This window comes from Mycteria americana, chromosome 2 (genome assembly GCF_035582795.1).
Source record: "Mycteria americana isolate JAX WOST 10 ecotype Jacksonville Zoo and Gardens chromosome 2, USCA_MyAme_1.0, whole genome shotgun sequence".
NCBI lineage: Eukaryota > Metazoa > Chordata > Aves > Ciconiiformes > Ciconiidae > Mycteria > Mycteria americana.
In genome coordinates, this window is record NC_134366.1 from 131,425,296 (window position 1) to 131,450,699 (window position 25,404).

Consider the following 25,404-nt stretch of genomic DNA (forward strand, 5'->3'; position numbering starts at 1 on the left):
CGGAGGTATAGGAACTCCTGTGCCTGCGTCCTGCTTCCGTTCGACACCCACATCCCGTGAAAAACGCCTTTTCGTGCAAGAGGAAGAGCATTACCTGACAGCCGGGCGCTGCCCACGCCCTGCACGGCGGGCAGCCCCCGGGACGGGGCAGGCGGCGGATGCCGGGCTCTCAGCCCCAGCACGACAAGCAGATGCCGCCTGGAGCCGGGATTTCTCTCCCCTGCGCTGCTCCGCGATACCTCGCCGCCGTCGGGAGGAGATGTGACTTCAGGTAGTTGCACAAACCTCTTTCCAGTGGTCCAGCTCCCGACTTTTAAACCATCCTCTCCGCGGTTCGTGTTACCTATCTGTTGCTACCTAGATCGGGACGGGCACGCATTTAAGAAGGATCGAGGATCCTCTCGGGATCAAGCCAAGAAGCGGCACCGGCAGCCCCCGCCTGCACGGACCGGGGACCTGCGTCCCTCCGGGAGCCCCACTACCGCAGCCGGGCTGGCAGAGGTCAGTGCATCCTTCCTCCCCTTCCAAAGGGCTCGGCCCCGTCGGGAAGGGGGGCTGTTTTGCTTTTTGGGGAGCATCCCAAAGCACCGGCTCCCCCCGAGGGCAGGAGCCCCGCGGTCCGCCCCGGCCGCGGCCCCTCCGGGCGCCGGGGGGGAAGCGGGGGCGGCGGCCGGGTCGGACGGCTGGGTTCCCAGGTGAGCCTGTCACCTTGGGGTGGTCACTTTGGGAGAGTCCGAGGCTGGGTGCTGACCCACACGGCGCCCATTGGTGCAGGAGGAGGGAAGGGCCAGCCGATGGGGTCCATCCTCACTTTGGGGGGATGGTGGGACCCTCGGCAGCTGGCTGAGCACTCGGTGATCTCCCCTTGCTCCCAGCAGAGCAGCGGCAGGCAGCATACGTGAGACCTCAGTGGCTGGATGCGCCAGAGGAGAGAGGCTTGAGAAGAGCAGGAGTCTCGCCTTTTTTCCCCCACTTCCAAGTCGTCCCCATCACCAGTGGGCCTGGGCACCCTCTCCTGTGGCCATGGAGAACTCCTCCCTCCCCGAGACCAATTCCTCATGTGCAGGTGGGCCCATGGACTGCACCGGAAGAGGGGATGCAGGGCTGAATATGTCTACTCCCCCACTGAGCCCCAGCTTCTACGTCACAGTGCCTGTCATCTACTCAGTCATCTGTGCCGTGGGGCTGACAGGCAACACCGCTGTCATCTATGTAATCCTCAAAGCCCCAAAAATGAAAACAGTCACCAACATCTTCATCCTCAACCTGGCCATTGCTGATGAGCTCTTTACCTTGGTGCTACCCATCAACATTGCTGACTACCTGCTCCTGCAGTGGCCCTTCGGAGAGTTCATGTGCAAGCTCATCGTCTCCATAGACCAGTATAACACCTTCTCCAGCATCTACTTCCTCACTGTCATGAGCATTGACCGCTACCTGGTTGTGGTGGCCACCACCAAGTCCAGGAAGATGTCCTACCGCACCTACCGAGCAGCCAAGATTGTGAGCCTGTGCGTCTGGTCCTTTGTCACAGTCATCATCCTGCCCTTCACTGTCTTTGCTAAGATACACAAGGAGCAGGGGCGCTCCCAGTGCGTCTTCGTGTTCCCCCACCCTGAGACCGTGTGGTGGAAAGGCTGCCGGATCTACACCCTTATTTTAGGCTTTGCCATCCCAGTGTCCACCATCTGCATCCTCTACACCACCATGCTGTGCAGACTGAGACGTGTGCACCTCCATAGCAATGCAAAAGCCCTGGACAGAGCCAAAAAAAAAGTTACACTGATGGTTGTTGTCATCTTGGCTGTATGCCTGTTCTGCTGGACACCCTATCACCTTAGCACGGTGGTGGCCCTCACCACAGACATCCCACAAACTCCACTGATCATTGGGATTTCCTACTTCATCACTAGCTTGAGTTATGCCAACAGCTGCTTCAACCCTTTCCTGTATGCCTTTCTGGATGACAGTTTCCGGAAGAGCTTTCGCAAATTGATAGACTGCAGAAACACCTCATAGAGCCAACCCTCTGTCCCCTCCTGTGTCCCTCTCACTGTCATCTGCTCTTCCTGGGTGACTCCAGCCCAGAGAGTGCTTTCTCTCTAGCTTCTTTGTGACGGCCCGCGGGGCTTCAGATTGTCTCACTACCCAGGACACAAACTGGGACAGGTGGAGCTTTCTCAGCTTTCCTGCACTCATTTCCTCAGCACTGCTCTCCATCCCTTGCCTGGATTTTTTTCCTTTTTTCTTTAATCCTTTCTCTCTAATGTGCTTTCTGTCCTAGGTTAGTAGCTCACAGAGCTGCAGCAGGTCCCTTTTCCCTTTTTAAAGATATCGCTTTGTGAACTCAAGCCACATGACTGTCACTGGTGATTTGTAAAGCCCAATAAAGGTGTGTTATCGAGTGTCTTGCTTAATGATTCCTCAGCCTCTTTCATACCCACAGGACCTGCTTACCCAAAGTCTTATAAACTTAGCAATATTGAAAAAGGCACAGCTCCAAAGAATAAGGAATAAACCAAGGTATTGAGCTCATTTCATTTCACAGGGGACTGAGATAAGGTAGTCAAAATCTGTGATAACAGGCGAGAGAGACCTCAGTCTGGCTTTAGGGAAGAAGGAGCAAGCCCTCACTAGTAAATAAAATACACAGACGTGGGTATGGAGCCACTTGCTGTGGAAAACAGCTTAACAGTGTACTTGACAGCTGTAGTTAGTAAAATTTGCAGCTTTTGTTTACATCAGAAGTGGTGTTTACTTTTTTATTTGTCATATGTTTATGGGCAATCTTCTTGCACATACAGGTGTTTTATATTTTTTGGTCCTAGAAAACAGAATCAGAAGGTATTTTCAGAACAATTTAGCCTTTAAGAGTTTGAAAAGGACTTGCTGAAATGCAGAGAATATTCTGACTTCTTCTGTATAAATCATAAATAACATATGCACTGCTTAGGTTACTTTAACAGTCTCTCACATACTTGTGCTCTGCTTGCTGGTGAGATTTATTAACATTTCTCTTAAGGAGGACAAAGGAAGTAAAAAAAAAAAAAGGCAAAAGATTAGCTTAATTTTATCTGGAGGAGGGGGGAGAGGGTCAATAAAAGTTTCACTAGAATTCATGTCCAAACATTGAATGAGGAGGTTTTTTCCTCTTCTCTCCTCTTTTAGCCTTCTGTATGGGCCAAGTAGCAAAGTCTGTCTCCATTTAGGCTGCTAATCTGTGTACACACACCACCTCTCTTGTATCCTTAAGCCATCATGTTGACAGCAACATTACTCGTATAAAGACTGCATACAGTTTTAAAAGTAAACAGCATTCTCAGAAAAGACATTTTCAGGATTGCCATGCTCTCATTGGTTGCTGATCCTTCCGTGAAGACTGAAGAATGCCAGTGAAATACGGTTCTCTGTCAAACAGTCACCTCAGAGAGTATCACAGATCTGAGCATTGCTCCTGATAGCGACCATCCGATCATTCTGATCAAGCTGCTATGCGGTCACATTTGTCTCAGCACCTGTCGGGGCTTCTATTTACCCCAGCAATGTTATTGACACCTAAGTAGCTTTATTGTGCTTTTGCAAAACCTAGCCTGTGCCTATACATCAAATGCATCTCTGAGATGCTTGATTGATATTAACAGCAGGTTATAAGAACACTCTGATTTGTATTTCATTTTTATCTAATTTTGAATACCAAAATTTTAACTGTTCTTGAAGAATATAATCTGGGTCAAGATTTTTTTTTTAAAAAATGACAAACAGACCAACAACTTTCTAATCTAGATCAATGTAAAGAGATTTATTTAAAATCTTCCTATTTCTTAGGAAATAGGAAAGCATTTTAAAGTATGCCTTTCCTCACACTCAGTATCTCATCCTTTTGTCTTCCCCATTCTCAATTCTTGTTGTCCATAGGGGAAAATACAGGAACTGCTATCCATTGACAAATTTCACTTCAAAGTATCTTATGCTGCTTGTCTTTTTTGTATCAGAAACATAAAAACTCAAACAGAACATCACCCATAGTAAACACAATCCTTCCCTAAATTCCTTCTCATTCTGAAGCCACATCTTACCTGTTCTTCATCTCATCAGGATGAATATCTGAGAAGCATTCAGTGTTTCCCAAAACACCTGGAGTTTCCCCATGGCTGTTAATCACAGAATAGGCTGAGACTTGAGCAACAGCCCTGGTCTGACGCAGGTGCTCAGCTCAAATTCATGCATTGGGCAGGACTCCCCTTGCATGGCTGTGCTGTCTTCAGTGTCCGTGACATGTCTGGGAGGTGGGACTGGAGCCTGTCCTACTGCAGGTGTTGCAGATGGGCATCTACGTGGAGGAGGAAGTTGAGCCTGGACAGCCTGGGGAGGGTGTTGAATGGTAAGTAAGGCCCTCTCTGATCTTGCAGAGCTTCAGCATTACAACAAGCAGTACGTATTTTTTCTTCCATTGTATGCCTTTTGTTTGGGAAGCAGAACATTCTGGGGGAGCCCAAATGTGAGCAAAACCAGCCCTCAGCAGGAGGCTGAGAGCCCTCAGCAGATCTGCTGACCAGCAGATCTTCAACACTGCTGGTCAGCAAGGACGGCCTGGTGCTCTATAGAAGCTAAACTTTGGCTCCCAGAGCAGAAATAGAGGATAATATCTCAAAAAATTTGCTCTCCTTAAACATTTGTATTTCTGTTCCAGAGGAGGGATTTATGCTCCTGTTCAGCCCATGCTTAACCAGCTATAATGAAATTTAAGACTGTCACATCTTGAGACAGTATAGTTGCTGTGAAGAAGTATTTTAAACTGTATGAAAATGAGTAAAATAAAAATAAATCCATTTTCCCCACAGCACGACTGTAACCTGCATCTGATATTGCAGATGTTAGATATAGACTTCCATGAGGAAAGAAGAGAAAATACAAAAACAGATTATAGAACTAAATAGAATAGAATTAAAATTTTTTAAAAAGCTGGACTTTTTTCATGGTATTGAAGTGAGAGTGAAAGAAGTTGCCATCAGGCCATCGCTATCCTGCCTGATGGAAACAGCTTTGGATGCGCAGTTAATCCTTTTTACAAGCAAAAGCAAAGTAACTGATCCCATTTGGCTAGTAACTTTTACTCTCAAGTGTGCCTGAGTTTCCAGGTGGAAGCAAATCCAGGATGACCTGCAGATCCACATGGGTTGTGGCCTTCTCAGTGTGGGCATGAGCTTCCCAAGAAGAAAATATAGTTTATACTTCTGCAAAGAAAGCTATGCAGCAAGTAACAAGGCAGACAACACCAGCCCTGCTACAGCCTACTACTTTACCTAATAGCAACTACTTTATAGGCTCCCTGGTAGGCCAGGAACGAAAGACTTAAACCTTCTCTGGATTGAGACATCCTGACCGCAAGTAACCGACCCCTGTGCTGAGGCTCACAGCCATGCACACAGCTGCCCAAGCCATTTTCCCCACTGCCCTGTGTACAGGCAAGCATACCTGTGGCTCACAGGTTGAGTTTGCCTTCAGGTGCTGCAGAGCAGATCATCCTGCTCCGGTTCACTTTGCCGTGCAGTTGGGGCACAGCTGCAGGTATCCGTGCATAAGTAGAGCCAGTCCCACAGAGGCATCCTCTGGCTACTTGTGCCTCACCCTCTGTTTATATCACCCTGACTTCTGTTAAACCCAGCATTTTAAATTGTTGGCCGCTGCCTAAAAGCACACAGCGACTTTTTTGCGTGTGATTTTTTGAGGGAGCAAGATGGAGGGAGTAGACAGGGCTGTATTCTCAGGACCGTGGTGAGTTAGAGTATCAGGAGGATACACCTGTATAATACCACGTGCCTTGCTCTGTGGAGAGCAGGCAAAGTTCTGGGACCCAGAAGGGGCTGAGCTTCTGATGCGGCAGGAGCACAAAGGACGGCAAACAGGCAGCAATGGGTCTGGCATGCAGAGCTCCACCAAAACCTTGAGCACGGTGTCCCCACACTGTTAATTGGCATCTACAGACACTTCAATAACTGTTAACAGTTAACTGATCAATGTTGTGTTGATCTTTTGAGTACTTGTTATTTTAATGAATTATTAAACCAATTTTTTTAAAGGTACTGCTGTCCATTGCCCATGTGAAGATAAGGGAATAAAGAATTAAAGTGATGCAAAAAGGCTTTAGCAAAATATCAGAATCACAAATCAGTTTTGAAATCAAAGCACATGGGACTCCACAAAAGACCGGCTCACAAGCAGTGCATCTACATTAGTACTTCAGTTTGCTTCAGGACGGCATTTTTAAGCCTGTCTTCCAGTCTTTCTTACTTACTTATCATTTGCTGCCTCAGACATAAGAAGATACATGCCAAGAACACACCCAAGCACTGCAAAGGCTAATAGGGACTCAGTCCTCAGGACCAACTAGTGTCAGTCTGAAGCAAAGAAATCACAAAATGTAAGTAGTGTGTACATGAGAACCTCAGGTGTTTTCTTCTACAGATCTCTTTCTGTTATACCCTATGACCTGTAACATAGAGATAGTCGAAATATTATCACTCAACCTGGTAACAGGCAGCCCACGTGGAAACTGAGAAAAGAAGCTAACCAGTACAGGCCATAAAACTAATGAGGTACAACATCTAAAGCTGACCAGCAGGAAAACATAACCCACTTTAAACTGTGAAAAGTACAAAAAAAGTCATAAGATTAATACAGCAGCGCACACAGCAAAGCATAATGAAGAAAGGAAGATGTGCAATCCAAGTGATTGCACGTGTGTGATCAGCACTTGGAAACACATGGCATCCATAAGTTCCTTTGCATCCTTTTTATCCAGGCATGGCAGCATGGGTGGGCAAAGGGAACCCTCAGTGTCCAGGGCCCTGTGAAACGCTGTCATCCAGCCCCACGGGTGTCAGGCGAGATGCAACACATCACTTTGCATCCAGATGGTTTAGTCAGCAGTACGAGCTTGCCTTTCATCTGCAAGGTACGTACCTCAATGTAGTCTTGAGACCCACAGGCCTGATATTGTATACTCTTTACCCAAAGCTGGTGTGACTGCAGAAAGACCTCATAAGCCAAGGCGGGACGAAGCAGTGTCATCCCTTCAGTATAAGTGGCTCTTTACCTTTCCCCAAAAAAACCCAATGCCTCTGGCTTGTCAACACCAAATCTCCTCAGTACCTTGGCTTCTGACACATGTGCGTTGCTTTTCGTGAACATCTCCCTATAGCCTATATACAGCAAGCTATAGAGACCCAGAGAGTAACACTCCCTGAAGTCAGGAGCAGCATCTGCAGGAAGCAGGCAGAAGTACGAGGGAGTACTCGGTGTCACAGGAGAATCCTATGATGTCAGGCTAAAGTAAACCCTGTGTTTGGGTTCAGGAGGGGAAGATCCTGGGCTCTGTTTATATTAACACTAAGTGCAATAAGAACAGATCTGTTCTTATAACTGGTGTTAAGATCCCAGAGTCAATGCTTTGTGTATTTCAGGAGTTTCTACCCTGGACTAAAGGGTGGTAAGGGGCGATGATGAGAAGATTTACTTCCGAACCACTTTCCTGGCTGAATTGAGGTGCTGGCATGCACACATCCTCCACAGCATCACAAAATTTCACAATCCAGCTCCAAGAAGTTCTCACTCTGAGCAGTCCTAGGAATTCCAGGATCTGCCCCCTAAACCCTATTTCTGAATAGCTGATAATAGGCTGAGTATAAATGTTTAGAGTATGTATACTGATTATAATATGTAATTGTATAATACCCAATGGGACATGAAAGGTCGTGCAATTCTTTCCTGGCTTGCTGTTCAGGCTGCCTGTCACTGGCATAACAAGCTGAAGGCTTAGAAACACTCTCCATGTGCATGACTGTGACATGGGCAGATTTCTGATCCCTGTAGTACATCTGGATGGTTCCTGCAGGTGTCGCTTGTCGGGCCCATCTGGCAAGGAAAATTCCATCCTCGGAAAGGAGCATTTGATTTCATGAAATAATGTTTTGTTTAGATTACCTCTGCAAGCTGAACTAAACCTGTTTAAAATATTTTCCTAATTCTTGGAAGTCTCTAAGAATCAATTTCTTTTATTTCTCTCCTAAGAATGTTTCCAGTTTCTGCTTCTTTTAATCAACCAAATGATAATTTTTTTCTAATAAAACTTTTGAGAACAAGATCTTCCACTGTTTTCTTGTGCTTAATTAAACTAGGTATTCCCATTTCTAAAGCAGAGTAATACCTTATTTTTAGATCAAATATTTTTAGAAAGAAATTTTTGTGTAGAGACTTTCTCTTAAATGACAAATGCATTGAGTTTTGTCTAGTTATATTTGAGTAGATGGAATTTTCCTCAGTGAGTTCAGAAATTCTGGAATTTTCAAAGCCTGGAAATGCAGAAAAATGCCTTTTCCAGAGACCATTCCTATGGGTCCGCAGCAATTTCAACTATATATATAATTCAATGGAATAACATCCCACCTCTTAGAAATAAAACATACTTAAATTAATTGCTAATTAATCAAAGAGCAAAAAGGATCTGATATTCACCCAGTGCAGACAAAACATAAAGCAGAATTTTACAGACTTGAATTTAACAGACCAACATTTGGTCTAATATTGACATTGTTGTCTAACCTACATAGCACAACATCCAGTTGGCAAACCCCCTGTATGTTCACATGTGCAATGTAGACAAGTTTTCATTAAAAAATAAGCAGATTGTGATTCTTTTGCTCATTCTGGTAAGCAGCTGCTTACATGAGCAGCCCAGTCATGCCAAGGAATGATTCCTTAATTAACCCTGTCTGAGGGTTAATTGCTCACTGGTATAAGTAAGGCTCTGGCAGACCAGCCTGTTCCAGTTAGAGTGGTCCCCAGCCCCCTCGACTTGTCTGGCCTCTTTCTTTTTCAAGGTAGTTCCATTGCGGACAATAGAGAAAGTTTTATAATTGTGCTGCTTCACCAACGTAAAGCATGATTACAACTGAAGGTAACTCTATGCATTTGTGTCTCGAGTGACAGAAAACCACCAACTTCTTTCTCGGCATTACAAAATGAAAAAAAAAAACACCTCTGCATAAGTTTTATATATTTGCCGTTTCCCCCATCTTCTTCCATAGCTATTTTTAGGAAGTGTGAAGAAAAAAATCACAAACTATCAACTCATTGCTAAAACTGTGTAATTTGAGGCTCCATTAATGCATCCAAAACCTTTTTCTACTTACAAAACCTTTATACCACCAGAGGGAGATCAAAGACAACTTATTCAGCAAATGTACTGAGTGGAAAGTCGAGTTTCTGCTGTCATGCCTGACATGGAGCATGCATTTTTGATGTAAGGTGTCTTTTCGTCAAATTTTACTCGAAAGCATGGTAAACAGAAGTAGGATTTTAAAATATCTTTAAAAAGGAATAAAACATATACATATGTGTGTATATATATATATATATAAACAGAATTTAGGTCAGAATTTTCTAAAGGTGTGATCCCAAAGCTGTTTGGCGTTTTTCTGTTTCTTTATAAGCATCCTTTTCAAATGTATAGTACTCTCTAATACCAAGAGGCGTGATGTCTGGATGCAGCTGAGGACCCATCTCCTCTTGCGCATTCCCACTCCCAGTCAATCAATCAGCCCCGTGGAGGCACTGGTTTGGGGGAGCATTGGGTAGGTGTCACTGATACAAAGCAAAGGCAGTGTCAGCAGGCAGAGGCCACCTTTCCTCCCCACCATTCCCCAAGCCAGGGCAGCCCTGTAGAGCCCAAACGGTCTCTGGGCAAGGATTTGGGTGTCTCTGTAACTGTGCTTCCCACTATTTTCATTAGCTGGATTTTTTCCCCATTATTTCCCTTTTTCCTGTCCCTGATTCCTATTATCCTCACACTTTATTTAGCGTTTTGGACACTTCGCCTCCTCTCAGCTTTGAGCCCCTAGATGGCACTGGTTCTTCACTGACAAGCCATTACTGGTTTCCTAAACCGGAGTTAAAGACTAAAAAAATGCTCCCGAGAGCTAATGCGAACGCTGTGTTACAGGATATGCCAAAACTAATACAAATTAGCCAGGGGAAACAATAAAATACGGGGATTTTTATTGTAAAATATATATAAAATGGCATTAATCCATACGCATTTAAAAATTTTGGAGAGTAGTACTTTTTAACCAGTATTGTTTGAATTGTTGAACAAAATCTGCTGAAATTGTAGAAGTAGTTTAGTTTAAATCTAGATTAAAACTCCTGTTTGGTCCCAAGTTTAAATTCTCTGTTCAGACACTAGGCAGATCAGTAAGGCAAGAGATTCTGAACCAAAACTCTCAAGTCCTTAAAGAAAAATGGTGGTTTTCTTTAAAGGAAACGTGTCCAAAATTATTTTTTTTTAAGGCATATATTAAGAAAAAACCCTAAATGCTTCTGATAAGGAGCAAGGAGTGTAATCATTTAAATACCTGACAGAATTTTGGGGAGCTGTAAGTAGTACAATGGGCTTGGATACAGTTAGTATAATTTTAATATATTAAATAGCCAACAATGTAATCTGTCTTTATAACTTATTACAGGCTCAGATGTTACTACAGTGCCCTTACATACTGTAATGTTTATTCATGTTTCTTATTGAACCGAAGTCCTACAACATGCCTGTGTGGTAGCAGATCCCTTTTCTACAGGGAGAAATCTGCGCTACACTACCTGGCACCTGATGAGCAAGCACTCCTCAGCAAGCTCTAGCTGTGAGGTGCATTACATCCTTGCCTACTAAGTCAAATCAGTAGAAAAATGCTAGCATAGTGAAACTGTTGGTTGATTGTCGTTATTTACTGCTGATACTATGGTAGCACTGAGATGCTAACCAGTCTGGATTATTGTGGTAGACATTTACCCACCTACAGAAAATGAAAAGCTGCACAAGAGAATTTGCAATCTAAAAGGGACAGACATGGTCTTGCTTTCCCAGGGACACTGGTCTCCGGAAAGCCTGAGAAGAGCATGAGTCTGCTCCCTTCCATGCCTCAGAAGAGTTATGTATTTTCCAAGGTCTACATTTCACTCCTGCATTAAATTCACCTTAAAACTGAATCTGAAAAATTGCACGTGGGCTTTTATGCCTCAGTCACTGAGTCTGTGTTATAAAACCGATCTTCAGCTAAAGAAATTACAAGGCTAATTTCTGGTTGGCATAGTGACATAGCAGCAATACACTATATAAAACTTTCATGTGCTTTATATTAGGTACATATAGAAGCTATGTCTTCATATCTGATGGGCCTTACAGTTTGACATTGTTCTCTGCGATGAGCTAAAGCTACCCAAGTATCAGCAAGAGCTAATGTAATAGATAATTTTTGATTTCTGGTGCTGCAACATACTATGGGAACTTTGGACAACTAACTGTGAAAATTTCATATAATGGGAGAAGGCAGCTAGCTGTTGTCTTTTGGGGATACCTTGACCAGTCTGAAAAAAAACCAACCCAAACCTATCTTCTAAGCAGCACTGCAGGATTAAAAGGAAAAGATTCCAAAGAGTATGGTAATTTTTCCCTTCTTCTAAGGCTTTGATACTCATCTGATATACTTGTTCATTCACACAGGCAATGTGTGGTAAAGAGAATACCACACAATATTAGAAGTCTTCTCAAAAACTGCAGTTGTCAAAAAGCTCAGAGCAAACTTCAACCCTGTTGACAAGTTTTTTTAGTGTGATGAAACGTTCTGCTGACTCTTACTTAAACTCCACTAAAATCAAAAAGGCATCAAGAAATGTTACCCAGAGAAATTAATCCTGGTATGAATAATTTTGAACACAGTTAAATAAACCAGGCCTAGCCAGAATATAAGACAGAAGGATCACTGCAGAAATCACTCTAATAGTGCCTACTGTTGCTAGTGATCAGCTTTTGAATTTTTGCTGCATTGATTACTGGACTCTCATTCAAGGCTGGTTAAATCTGAGGTAGCCAATTTCCATCCCTCTGTGACTAGGTAAGAAATGAAGTTGCACTCAGTGGTTATACTACATAGTTAAATTTTTCATGTTTTGAAGAACTGCTACCATTGAGTCACATTACTGCAGCTAAAAGTATTCAAGAAAAAAAAAAATCCATTGTAAAATGCTGGATTTCCAGAACAAATTCACTATTTCAGAATTACCATTCTGGATCAAACCAATGGTCTGTTTTGCCAAGTAGTCTGTTTCCAATGGGTCTTATATTATACTGCTTGATATGGTGATGTATAACTGTTTCCAAGGACATTATTATACTGTATGTGTAGGCGGGTGGCATACATCAGCACCCGTCAGAATTAAATCTGGCAAGGCAGAAATAGAAACCTTTCACAATTATTTTTATTATTTGTACAATGAGAGCATACAGTGGCCCCAATAAGGTTCTGCTGGGCTGGCTATTCTGCAAAACACTGCCTAAAAAAGTTTGACCATGAACAAAATTAAATCTAGTCTCTTTAAGACAAAGTAATAAGTGGACAAAGGAAGACGTTTTAAAGTATCATAGGAGTTGGAAAAGCAAAGCAAACACAGGAATTGCAGTTTGATCATCTCCAAAATTGTGGATGAACCTAGATTTCTTTCCAAATGATAGTCTGAAAATTCAGAACAAAGATTACGGAAGAGAAGAACAGAATAAGTTCTCTAGCGAGCTGGAACAGGTGACCAGATGACCCTACCTGCTGCATATCAACAGGGTCCCATTCCATTCACCAGTTGGAGCTGCCAGCAGAGGCAATGCTTTCCACCCATTCATCCATTCCTACCCATTTCCATGGGTAAGGATATCCCTACAGCAAGGGTGAATACCTATTCTAGCTTACCATAACACCTGAAAAACAAGTAGAGTGATATATGATGCCATTAGTCACCCAATATGTGACTTTATTATCAGCACTTACATGCTACCTTAAATTAACTCTACATCTGCTACAAATAAGCAACGCTACAGTTAAGGTCGATCTCACATACTGCTGTGGGGGAGTCCAGGTTCTGGTTCTGTTTCTCAGGTCCAGATGTTGTTCATTGAGGATGTTTGGTCAGGACCTTCTTTTCCTTGTGTCTTTATCTCTGGCCCATCAGTCATACCCCATCAGTCTCTCTTTACAAGCTCACAGATGCTCTGCAAAACTAATTTCTTCTACCTTATCACAGTCTTTATCATGTCCACATCAGACAGTCAGACTTCACTGTGCATTCCCGCCAATGTCCTCTTGTCTTCTGAACAGCCTCATTCAAGTTTATGCTACCACTAAAATGGGATCAGGGAAAGCAACATGTTCTTTATTGTAGAGAGAGCTGTTCAATACAATACTATTGTATTGTACAATACTATACAATACTATTGTATTGTATTGAGAGCTGTTCTTCTGTTCCTCCCTTGTCTACTTTTAGGAGACTCCAACACTATCTGCACAACAATGTTTCCCACTAATTCTGCAAGGGGAATTTGTCATTTATGATGTGCTGCAAAAGCTCTTAGGAAGTGTCATCTACCTACTAAGAAGCACGTGTCAGGGGCCATGAAGAAAAGCAAAGCATGAAGAAAAAGGCAGCAGAAATGCTACTTCTTCAAGGATGGAAAAAGATAATGTGGCATAAATGAAGAACTTCTGCTTCCTTCACTGTTAAAATGTGTTTGTAGTCAGAAAAACATCTTGCAACAAATTGTTAAAGAGAATCTGACCCAAAGTTCACTGAAGTTAACAGGAATGGGGAGAAGAATGGTTCTGAGATGCTCCCATGCTGGGGATGCTGCACACAGTTTAAGGGACCCAAAGCAATTCTCAGCCTTCTTATGAGAATGAGCCTTCTTAACATGCAATGATAAAGCTATTGGATGCTATATTTGCAAATATATGTCACTGAAAATGCATATTGTTACCTTTAGCAACTGCATGAATGATTAAGTGTTGGTAAAAGACATCTGCCTAATAAAATGAGAAGTGTTTCTATATAATTTACTGCAAGCATAAATATGTGTTAGCAACTCTCACCTTCCTTGTCCTTAAAAACTCACTACTAAACACTTAAATAAATAAAACCATTTATAACATTAGATGAGGAAATTATGGACTTAACCATATTATTTCTTTTTTTTTACAAAATTGAAGAGGAAAAAGAATCCTATAAACAAAAAAATGTGGCTAAGCACTAAACGTTATAACACTAACCTGTACAAGGAATCAGCCAACTTAAATAATTTAGTAAACTAATGAAAATCATCCAAATCTTATATAAAATTTCCAACCACTTTCCCACTAACTTTATTGCAATGAATGGGTCCAAAAACTGTGCTTCTAACACTGTTCATACTACAGTTAATTAAATTGTTCCAAAGTTAAATTACAGAGTTTTTACTCCATTTTTATTCACTTTCTAACAGAAAATTTAACCAGAAAATACTTTATTAATACACTGCAGTTACCATTGTTTATAAACAAAAAATCTGATTGTCAGGTTTTGTGTTTGTATTGCAAGTTATATACACAAAACTGTAGCTATAATATGCTAAGTAGAAAACTACAGAAAAGAATGAATCTTTTATATAGTTAAAACTCTGCTTACAAAAGCTAAAAGTAATTGCAGATGCCTGAGAAATTTATACACTGTGTAATTACAAAGTGCTAGAAGTACAATTATAGACTTTTTAATAAGGGGTAAGCTTTTCATTTTCTTCCCTTTTGTTTTAAATATTGCTTCGTCTAAGATGATTTATTCCTTTTCTTCATAACAAGTTAGTAGGTTTTCCAAAGTGAGGATTTTTCTAGAGCTTTGCTATTTGTTTTGCAAGGGAATAAATTTTCAGGAACTGTTTATATGCACTTTTTATATTCAGCAATAAGTATATGGAGTGATTTAAAACAAAAAAACTCCATGATTCAGAAAATCACTTGAGTCATCAGTAAAGATCTACACAGCTCATAAAAGCTTTCAGTTGAGAAAAGAATAGCCAAGAAATCACAAAACTTCTTTTGTAATAATAATATTTTAAACAAAGTAAGTTTATGAAAACTTCCTAGAACACCTTGGTCCTATAAAAATTAAATCAGCCCTGTTCAGTATATTCCATCCTTAAAATTAAATGTAGTTTGGAATAAAAAACCCAAGACCTTGAAATTACAAGTGCAAACCTTGGCAACGTTTATCTGGAAGCAGCTACTTCACCACAGCCAGAGTAAGGATGATTGCTCTTTCCAGCACTAAGCTTAAGATCAGGAGAAAAAAATCAAGTCTTCAGAGGAATGGTGACCAACAGGCCAGAATTTGCTTAGGAAGGGTGATGAGCATAGGCAAAAAGCAAGGAGGAAACCCAAAATAGGGGTACTTGGTTTTATCCTTTCATGTTTGCTTTGTACCTTTGGGTGAATAAATAATGCTTTGTTTAAAAAGTCCAAGTGCAGGGAAACAGATGTGCAGTTAGGGTACTCCTTCCAGTCCCATTCAGTTATCTGTCCAAAGGCTGCCTAATCCAAACTCTGTGCCAGTTTAAAGCAGAGACGGGCTGCAGTAGGGATGTGCTTACAAAAAGCCTGCTTGAGTGTCGTCTCCACCAAGGACGGTGTTCATCTACCACAAAACTAACTATTTCCTGGGGTACGAATGGATCTTTCCCAATCTAACCAGAGTTTAATGTGGACCCAAGAGCTCCCTTGCTTTCACTGCAGCTGGCATGTCTGAGTGAAGAAACCCATTCTTAACAAATCTGCACTTATTAGGAAATTACTTTCACAAAGTATTTCCAACTGCCTCTGCCTAGGACTTTTTAAAAGCAATTTTATTTTTTCTTACTATTTGCCTACATGGTAACAGACATAAAAGAGCCACATAGCGTGTCACACCTTGTGGGACTGATTGTTTGCCAATACATACTAACATAAGCATGACAGGCGGCAACGGGTCTGAGCAACAAGGCTGAAGCACTAACAGGTACAACAAAGAAACGTTGCAGGGACAGATTAATTTCTCTGTGGGAAAATATGTGCAAGAGTGAGCACAGTATTTGCTCCACTTTGCAGGTGTCTCACAGACATAGTAACAGAAGGCAGGTCTTTTCAGAACTCAGGTTATAATCAAGGGCAACATACGCTTCAGAAAAGAGTTACCTCAGTAAACTCCCTGCAGCACTGTTGCTTGTCAGCTTATGCTGGGTAGCACACAAATATTTTGTGATCCTCTGCAAGAACATGTCTTTGTCTTACAATACAATTATATGGTTTACTCTTTTCACAACAACAGTATATATACATAGCAACCTACTGAGGCAGCTGTGTTCAAAATAAACTAGTTACAATACATATGAACTACCTTAAAAGTGGGGCAAGTATTGGTATTGTGTATTTATGTACTTTATTGCTTTTGTCTCCAAAGCAATGTCAGCTCAAAAGCTCTTTCAGGACACACTACTGTGGTACTACTAGGAACACCATAATATCTTTCTGCAAAGAGCAGCTGAACTCCCTAAAGAGAAAAAACATTGCCATCTGAAAGCTAACCTTACACACCTTTCTATTTCCCAGGGAATTCCTAGTCAAACGCTTTATTGATTTTTTTCCTCCTACACAGATCAGGCACTTTTAAAATATGCTAAACTGGAGAAATAACACAAACAAAGAATACTTCTGAGAATGTGATCTAACATGTGATTTTTATTACCCCCATTATGAGACATACCTACTCAAAAATCAATGAGGTGAGAATGGAGATATGCATGCCAAAAATCTAATGTAGCATATGTTGTAAAATTATAACTACTGTGAAGTATATTTTAAAGGAAAACTGTTGTTCAGGGTTGGCAAAGTGAGAATAAATAAATAAAAAGGACTGCTAACTTGCTTTGATCGAGGTATGTCCAAACCTTGAACTTGCTTTTGCTGTCCTGTGTCAACTAGCTCCTCAGGAGGGAATTCTCTCTGACCAAAAACACAATGATCTGACCGGATTCTGGCAACCTACTTTAGCTGAGCTGAAGATGAAAAGGTCTTTGAGTGTACTTTCCCGAAGTAAAAGCCAAGGAGTCATCTAGTGTTCAAAAACCCTAAGTAGGAAAAACAGTCTTTGCACTGTCGGAAAGGCATTTCAGGTCACATTATGGCTGTTACAAGTAGATTACTCTCCATTTGTGTCAGGATGTTGACCTTCAAAAGGAACTATTTTCTCATTGAAGTTTCCAAGAGACAGCATTTTATCCAAGCAGCTGGGTGCTGGAAACAGTTTTTCTTCAGGGAAAAACTAATGATGCCTTGTTCAAACTAAATACCATCGACGTTTTAATAGTTCTTAATGTTTTGTAGGATACAGGCTTTATGTATATTTAGTTTCATCCAGGTATATCAGCCCACAGTTATGCAGGCCTATAGATTAGGCCAGTAGTCCAGTCAATAGTCCCGTAATAACACACTATCTCAATGAAAGAGAAGAGATTATCCAAACACACGAAATGGACCTGCAAAATAAAGCCCTTATTTTAAATGGAAATGGCATTGACTTCTGTGGGTTTGCCAGTAGTTCAAAAATAAAGTTTTTATATCTATTACATTGATCTATAACTTTTTAGCAACCAAATTTCACATATAGTAATCTATGAGCTCTCATCAAGCTATATTTTTCCAACAAGGAAGTGCAAGAATGGGCAAAACAGGGAGAAATTCAGTGGGTATTCCATACCCCCTACTATCCTCAATCAAATGGGATGGTAGCAAGAGCTAATGGCTTATTGAAAAGGAGCCTTAAGCCACACAAGGCCCAGTGGGATACTCAACTTTCCAAAATACTTTATCAATTGAGTAATCAGTATGGGCCCACTGGGACCCCTGGGAGCCGTGCATTCTTTACAAAAACTAAACCTGATGCTCCACCTACTGATGAAAGAAAATATCTGATAGCATTACAGCCAGGACAATCTGCCATGGTAAATTTACCACAAATTGGAACCGTACCTATGACTCTAACTAAACTTTGTGGCCCATTTGCCTGGGAAGCTACTGACAGCAGTGGTGCAAAACATCGGATTAGTGCACGATGGATTTTTCCTTCTTTCTAATGGGGTAGCCTGTCTGGAAAACCCCGCCAAGACCTCTTCGTTTTACGTTTTTATCTTGCAGTCTCCTCCAAGATGAAAATAAGATACACCATCCGACTGCTGTTGAAGATTTCGATAATACTTGCTTCCCCACAAATGCCCACCTGTCTCAACTTAATTGTCAATCAAGAAATCAGCCACGATTGTGTCAACACAGATAAGCCACCTGTCTTGTTACTAACAGACAGCAATATAAATGTGATTTGTAAAACACAAACACCTGTTAATGAGGGATATATATATGTTATGATTATTCACAATAACTCTTACATGCCATATAGAAAATCACAGAATCACAGAAACACAGAATTGTATAGGTTGGAAAAGACCTTTAAGATCATTGAGTCCAACCGTAAACCTAACACTACCAAGACCACCACTACACCATGTCCATAAGCACCTCATCCAAACGTCTTTTAAATACCTCCAGGGATGGCGACTCAACCACTTCCCTGGGCAGCCTGTTCCAATGCTTGACAACCCTTTCCGTGAAGAAAAATTTCCTAATATCCAGTCTAAACCTCCCCTGGTGCAACTTGAGGCCATTTCCTCTCATCCTATCACTTGTTACCTGGGAGAAGAGACCGACCCCCACCTCTCTACAACCTCCTTTCAGGTAGTTGTAGAGAGCGATAAGGTCTCCCCTCAGCCTCCTTTTCTCCAGGCTAAACAACCCCAGCTCCCTCAGCCGCTCCTCATAAGACTTCTGCTCTAGACCTTCACCGGCTTCATTGCCCATCTCTGGACATGCTCCAGCACCTCAATATCTCTCTTGTAGTGAGGGGCCCAAAACCGAACACAGTATTCGAGGTGCAGCCTCACCAGTGCTGTGTACAGGGGCACGATCACTTCCCTAGTCCTGCTGGCCACACTATTTCTGATACAAGTCAGGATGCTATTGGCCTTCTTGGCCACCTGGGCACACTGCTGGCTCATATTCAGCCCACTATTGACCAACATGCCCAGGTCCTTTTCTGTCAGGCAGCTTTCCAGCCACTCTTCCCCAAGCCTGTAGCATTGCATGGGGTTGCTGTGGCCCAAGTGCAGGACCTTGTACTTAGCCTTGTTGAACCTCATATAATTGGCCCCAGCCCATAGATCCAGCCTGTCCAGGTCCCTCTGCAGAGCCTTCCTACCCTCAAGCGGATCAACACTCCCAGACAACTTGGTGTCATCTGCAAACTTACTGAGGGTGCACTCGATCCCCTCATCCAGATCATTGATAAAGATATTAAACAGAACTGGCCCCAACACAGAGCCCTGGGGAACACCACTTGTGACCGGCTGCCAACTGGATTTAACTCCATTCACCACAACTCTTTGGGCCCGGCCATCCAGCCAGTTCTTTACCCAGCAAAGAGTACACGTGTCCAAGCCATGAGCAGCCAGTTTCTCTAGCAGAAGAATGCTGTGGGAAACAGTGTCAAAGGCTTTACTGAAGTCTAGATAGACAACATCCACAGCCTTTCCCTCATCCACTGAGCGGGTCACCTTGTCGTAGGAGATCAGGTTGGTCAAGCAGGACCTGCCTTCCCTAAACCCATGCTGGCTGGGCTTGATCCCTTGGTTATCCTCTACATGCCATGTGATGACACTCAGTGATGCTGTAACATAAGTCATTGCTCAATACATGACAGTGAAGGAACGTTATGATGTTAAAATATCATGCAGATGGAATGCTCTGCAGGGACGCAATGTAATACTAGGAACACTATCTCAGAATCACTAAACCTATCACAATGATGTCGGCTCTGAATACTCCCCTAGTTTTACTAAGGAGCCCTACTGAGACAACCCTAGAGTGGCCATGGTCTCAAGCTTATGTTAAGTGTACCGGCACTATGGGAACACTCCCTAGTAAGGGAGATTTGAATCTTTCCACCATGGTCATGTGTGGAACTGAAGTATACTTAGAAAATGAATGGAGCTGCAATAGAAATGAGACTGATGTTAATAGAATTCCCTGACTTTGGGGAACAGTAGGGACAGAAATTAAAAGAGGATGCCAGATGATCAATGAGTCTACCCATGAAAAGGCAACTGAGATTTCTGTGTACAGCATTACAACAAACCCAATAACAAAAGATACAACATTTTGTGCCTCTGAAAGATTGGACTGTTGGTACAATTTTACCTTATTACAACCTGTTTCCATAATCTGCATCTGGGTTCGCAGGAACATAGGACTATCATTTATTATTTATCAAAATAGACATTACTGAGCCTAGCACAACAACCACCTGTCCTCACTTAACATCCACCCCGACTGGAAAGGATAAGAAAACTCTATCCCCACAAATTTCTAAAATTGGACCCTATGTCATCAAACATACGGGCCAGCAACAAGTGCTATTTAATCCATCATGGTCGCTCAAACGAGTGGAACTATCAACACCAATCAATATCTCTGCAATTAAACCTACTTGCTCACCATTCTTAAGTGTGTCGTATGCAGAATGGTTAGCATGGTTGCATGGATGAGCCCTCACCTCTCCAAAAAGATCAAGAAGAGATGTGACTGGTATTTTAGGAACAGGATTAGGAGTATTAAACAGCATGGATGCTGAAGTTTTAGCAAACAAAATAAGCTCAGCAACAAGTAATTTACACAAATTAGAACGTCCATTGCAATCTTCTCTAGCGGCACTGGGAACTAACCAATGGCTCTTATCTGATATATTACCTCAATGGGAAAGAATTAATGAAAAAGGCCACCAATTAATTGTGAACACACTAGGTGCAGCCCAGATTAATGTCTCTCTCGCTCTTAGTTGTATTCAAGCTCAGTTGTGGGTACAATCTACTGTGGCAGCAATTGTAAGAGAAGGTGAAGAGGGCACCTTACCCACTGAAATTTGAAAAGTAATCTGGGATAACACAACTGAATTTGAAACAAAATTCCAATCCTGGTGGTGTCTAGTTAATTTTACCTATGACCTTACTGACAGTAAAGCCACAGCTTTTGTTCTAACAATACGCAATGCTTCGGTATACACCATGTACCCAATCATTGCACTGGGACTAAATCATAATGGAACTGTCCTCTATCTGTTACAATATAAAGTATGGGCCCAACAAAATGGGAACAAATAGCAAACTATTGATGTTGATGCATGTGTTGCATGGGAACAACAGGGATTTATTTGTGAAAGTAATACCGTTAAGGCCCAAGACATTTGTCTTGACACAGAACAACATGTTTGTCATTTTGAAATACATCCTAATGAAACCCCTGAAACTGTACTTGTATACTTTGGAAACGGATGTGTTTGTATGAGAACCCTTTGTGATTCTATATTTATAGGCAATATGACTGTAGATATATATACAATCACTCAAATATCTGTATTTGTAATTTTACCAGAATTATGGGATGCAACTTTAACTATTCAGCTCCTGCCACAACCCACCAACTGCTACAATCTAACCATACATTGTATCAAGATTTATTACTTACTGCTATTGGAATGAATCTCACATTGGTGAGAAAACTGTTTGTCCTGGTTTCAGCTGAGATAGAGTTAATTTTCTTTATAGTGGCTGGTATGGGGCTATGTTTTGGATTTGTGCTGAAAACAGTGTTGATAATACAGAGATGTTTTAGTTGTTGCTGTACTAGTCAAGGACTTTTCAGCTTCCCGTGCTCTGCCAGGTGCAGAAGAAGCTGGGAGGGGGCACAGCCAGGACAGTTGATCCAAACTGACCAAAGGGCTATTCCATACCATATGACGTCATGCTCAGCATATAAAGATGGGGAAGAAGAAGGAAGGGGGGACATTTGGAGTGATGGTGTTTGTCTTCCCAAGTAACCGTTACGCGTGATGGAGCCCTGCTTTCCTGGAGATGGCTGAACACCTGCCTGACCATGGGAAGTAGTGAAGGAATTGCTTGCTTTGCTTTGCTTGTGTGCGCGGCTTTTGCTTTACCTATTAAACTGTTTTTATCTCAACCCTCAAGTTTTCTTACTTTTGCTCTTCCAATTCTCTCCCCCATCCCACCGAGGGGGAGTGAGCGAGTGGCTGCATGGTGCTTAGTTGCCGGCTGGGGCTAAACCACGACACTGTTGCAACAGGATGACCTGAATCAGTTGCTAAAACAAATTCGAAACAACAGACAAAGAACCCTGATTACCATCCATCATGATGCAGAGGAGATACACCATGTCCTAGAAAGAGTGAAGAAAGATGGAGAACATCACTGGTAGGAAACTCTTTTTGGATGGTCCCCAACAGCAATTGGAATTTTGAATTTGATGCTGCATCCAATTGTAGTTTTGTTAGTTTTAACCTTATTATGTTTATTGTTTATAATCATTCTGTATATCAAACTTTGGCAAAAAATGAAACAGATTACACCAATCCAGCATGTAAAATGCATACAATCAATTGATTCTGTGTGTAAAATGGTGTATAACTAACATTAATTAGGACACTTAAACTAAACAGCTTATTATAATTGGACTCTTACCACTGATCTGCAAAACGCCACATATTTATGACACAGAGGCAAGAGGTAACTGTACTGCCACTCTATGAGTCAATAAAGCGGATTGACTGTAGTCACAGGGTGGAGTGTGACGGATGCACTCAACCCCGTAACCAAACTAGCAGTAGTTTGGTGCAGGCTCCAAAGGAGGTAAAGACCTGAGCTGTGGCTGGGCCAAGAACTCCCCTGGTTCCAATCTGTTCTCTGAGAACCCACAAAGAAGCCAATTACCACAGTGAGCATCGATGCATATGAGCTTGGAACACTGGTCATGCGATTGACACATGAATAGCGGGTGGCTTTTCCAAGACTCATTTATCAAGGAACAAAGACAGTTGTGGGTACAAGGAGCCTCATGCATATCTTTCCTATGACATGTAATTTGACTCCGAGCCAACCACTTTATCTATAAATATGACAGCCTAAGTGAGCCTTCTTTGAGTTCTCCCTGCTAGGCAGCGTAGCAGCATGGCAGTGATCTCTCCTTGAGCTGGGACACCTCTCAAGGTTGCTCCTCGAGGCAGAGAGACCTTTTACCAACAGCAGATGTTTGGTAAGTGACCGAGATCGCACATAACGTTGTAGTATGTAACTTTGATTTTGTCTTGGTAACTTTGCATGCTGAATTGATAAATTTTGCGTATGTAATCCCTTAGACATAAACTGTTGTCCAAGTCTGAGACTAAGATTGGACCTAGCCACACCTAAGCTCCATCAGGAGTTTAGAAAGCAAGGGGGTCTATTCTCTGTCGCCATCCCTGGAGGTATTTAAAGGATGTTTGGATGAGGTGCTTAGGGACATGGTATAGTGGTGGTCTTGGTAGTGTTAGGTTTACAGTTGGACTCGATGATCTTAAAGGTCTTTTCCAACCTATATGATTCTGTGATTCTGTGATTCTGAACCTCATGACTCAACGGGAGGGTCCTCCATACCCTTTGTATCCTCGGTCTCTCTGTGAATCATTTTAACTTGAGTGTAACCCAATTTTCCTTTGTATGTTTCTTCCATGCAGTAATTAATAGAGTGAACCTTGCCATCAAACTTTCTTAAGTTGCACTTTTATAAATCATATTAAAACCACTTTTGCTAATACCTTTGATGGTGATTTTTTAAACTATCTAAATCACTCATTCGCGACACTTCTATTTCATGTTCTCCATTGTTCCACACTTCAGATTTTTCTGGTGTCTCTTTTCCTTCCACAGACCTGATCATCCTTCAGAGCCCTGCTTATTGTCACTGCTACAAGCTAGAGGGCTTTTTCTGCCTATAAAGTAGACATTTATTTTTGATGATGCTTTTTCATGCAGGATCAAAAAATCCTGCATGAAAAGAGAAAGATCAGTTTCCATAAGGATTAATTAATTCGAAAGACGATACTTATTTCTGTTGTTGGATTTAGTTCTAATAAAAAGCTATAATGATGCAGAAATAACAGCATGAGCACAGCAAATTTTTGTGCATACACATATAGTGTGCTACTTCATCTGTCTAATGTTCAGTACTAATGGGAATCGAAATCGTGTGAAGTGCAATCTCAGATAGTCTCACCCATTAATTACAGAAGAATTACCAAGACAATAAATGAAGCAGCCTACAGTGCAGCATTGTAATGAATGCCTGTAACCCACAGAGAACCTCATTCTTTACCAGTGTGCCAGGGCCAGGAGAAGCAGGATCCCTCACGCAGCAGAGGAGGATGCTCTGCTCCGGCTCAGGGATGGTGCAGCAGAAGCGCAGCAAGCAAGCAAGCTTGCTAGAGCCAATGGAGGTGGTCAAGAGACTGCTGGAGTCTTGGTGCCCAGAAGGAACAAATGTGAATGTCATTTTGGGGTTTTTCTAAAATACAGTGACACTTCTGGTTTTCCCACTTCCACACACAAATGCCCTCAGGTATTTAGACCCCAGGCATATGTTTGTCTGTACTTTCGTAAGGGGAACACTCCATTTTGAAAGAGTTTCTAACCCAGAAGTTGAAAAAATTTCCTTGAAAACAAATTAGCAGCCTGTTCTTTGTCAGGCAACAAATGTTAGCAAACAAAAACAGAGGCACCAAAGGGAGCTTTTAGTCTAATGGCAATAATTACCAGGGGTGGTGTCTGGAAGCACGGTTCTATTTGTGGAATCAGGTAAGAAAGTGGGCTTTGTGCTTCAGAGCAAACACAAATGCATGCTGAGAAGTTTTACCCAAGTCTTGGTAGCAAGATGCTGCTGTCCTCTTCAGTCACACTTGGAAACGTATCCTGTGAGACTCGCTCTGCCAGCTTCATTTTCCACTTCTGTACACATGAAGACCTCCATATCAATAACAGTGGTGAGGAGAATGCAGAAAAAGGAAGTCTTATGTTGTCACTTGCTATGCAGAATGTGTGAAGTATCACTGGGGTAAAAATTTAAAAAATAAGTCAATGTCTCTGCCAATTACTGGGAGTTTAATCACCGTCTTCAATGGGCAGAGTTTTACTTCTCCCACTAATTTCTAGTCACAAGAACTTGTCCCAAAACAACAGGCACAGACTCCCCAAAAAGTAGATGAAAAAAAATGATTTCTCTCACAGAAGTGATAGTCTGAAGGGTTCCTCTAGTTCTGCACAGCATTTTGTCTGAAACTCTTCTTCCTCATGCAATAACACAGAACCACCTTTGGCCATGGACCTCAGGCAGCAGTCGGGTGAGATCACAGCTCCAAGAAAAATAGGGAGGGAGAGAGAGAAATTCATTCTTCCTCTTCAAACCTTGTCAATTAAAAAAATACCAACAGCATCAATCCCAAACTGGATTACTGGAAGCCTAACCACTGCAGCAAACTAACGAGACAGCAAACAGAAACCCCACCAGGTCCAGATTGATTCAACTGCTTTGTTTTAAT

General features: G+C 42.0%; 1 protein-coding gene across 1 annotated transcript; it reads left to right on the forward strand.

Annotated features, from left to right (window-relative positions):
* Positions 1 to 1,023: 1,023 nt before the first annotated feature.
* Positions 1,024 to 2,019, forward strand: NPBWR1 (neuropeptides B and W receptor 1). The gene has a single exon (XM_075495709.1). The coding sequence runs from the start codon at positions 1,024 to 1,026 to the stop codon at positions 2,017 to 2,019; it is 996 nt and encodes a 331-aa protein (XP_075351824.1).
* The last annotated feature ends 23,385 nt before the right edge of the window (positions 2,020 to 25,404 follow it).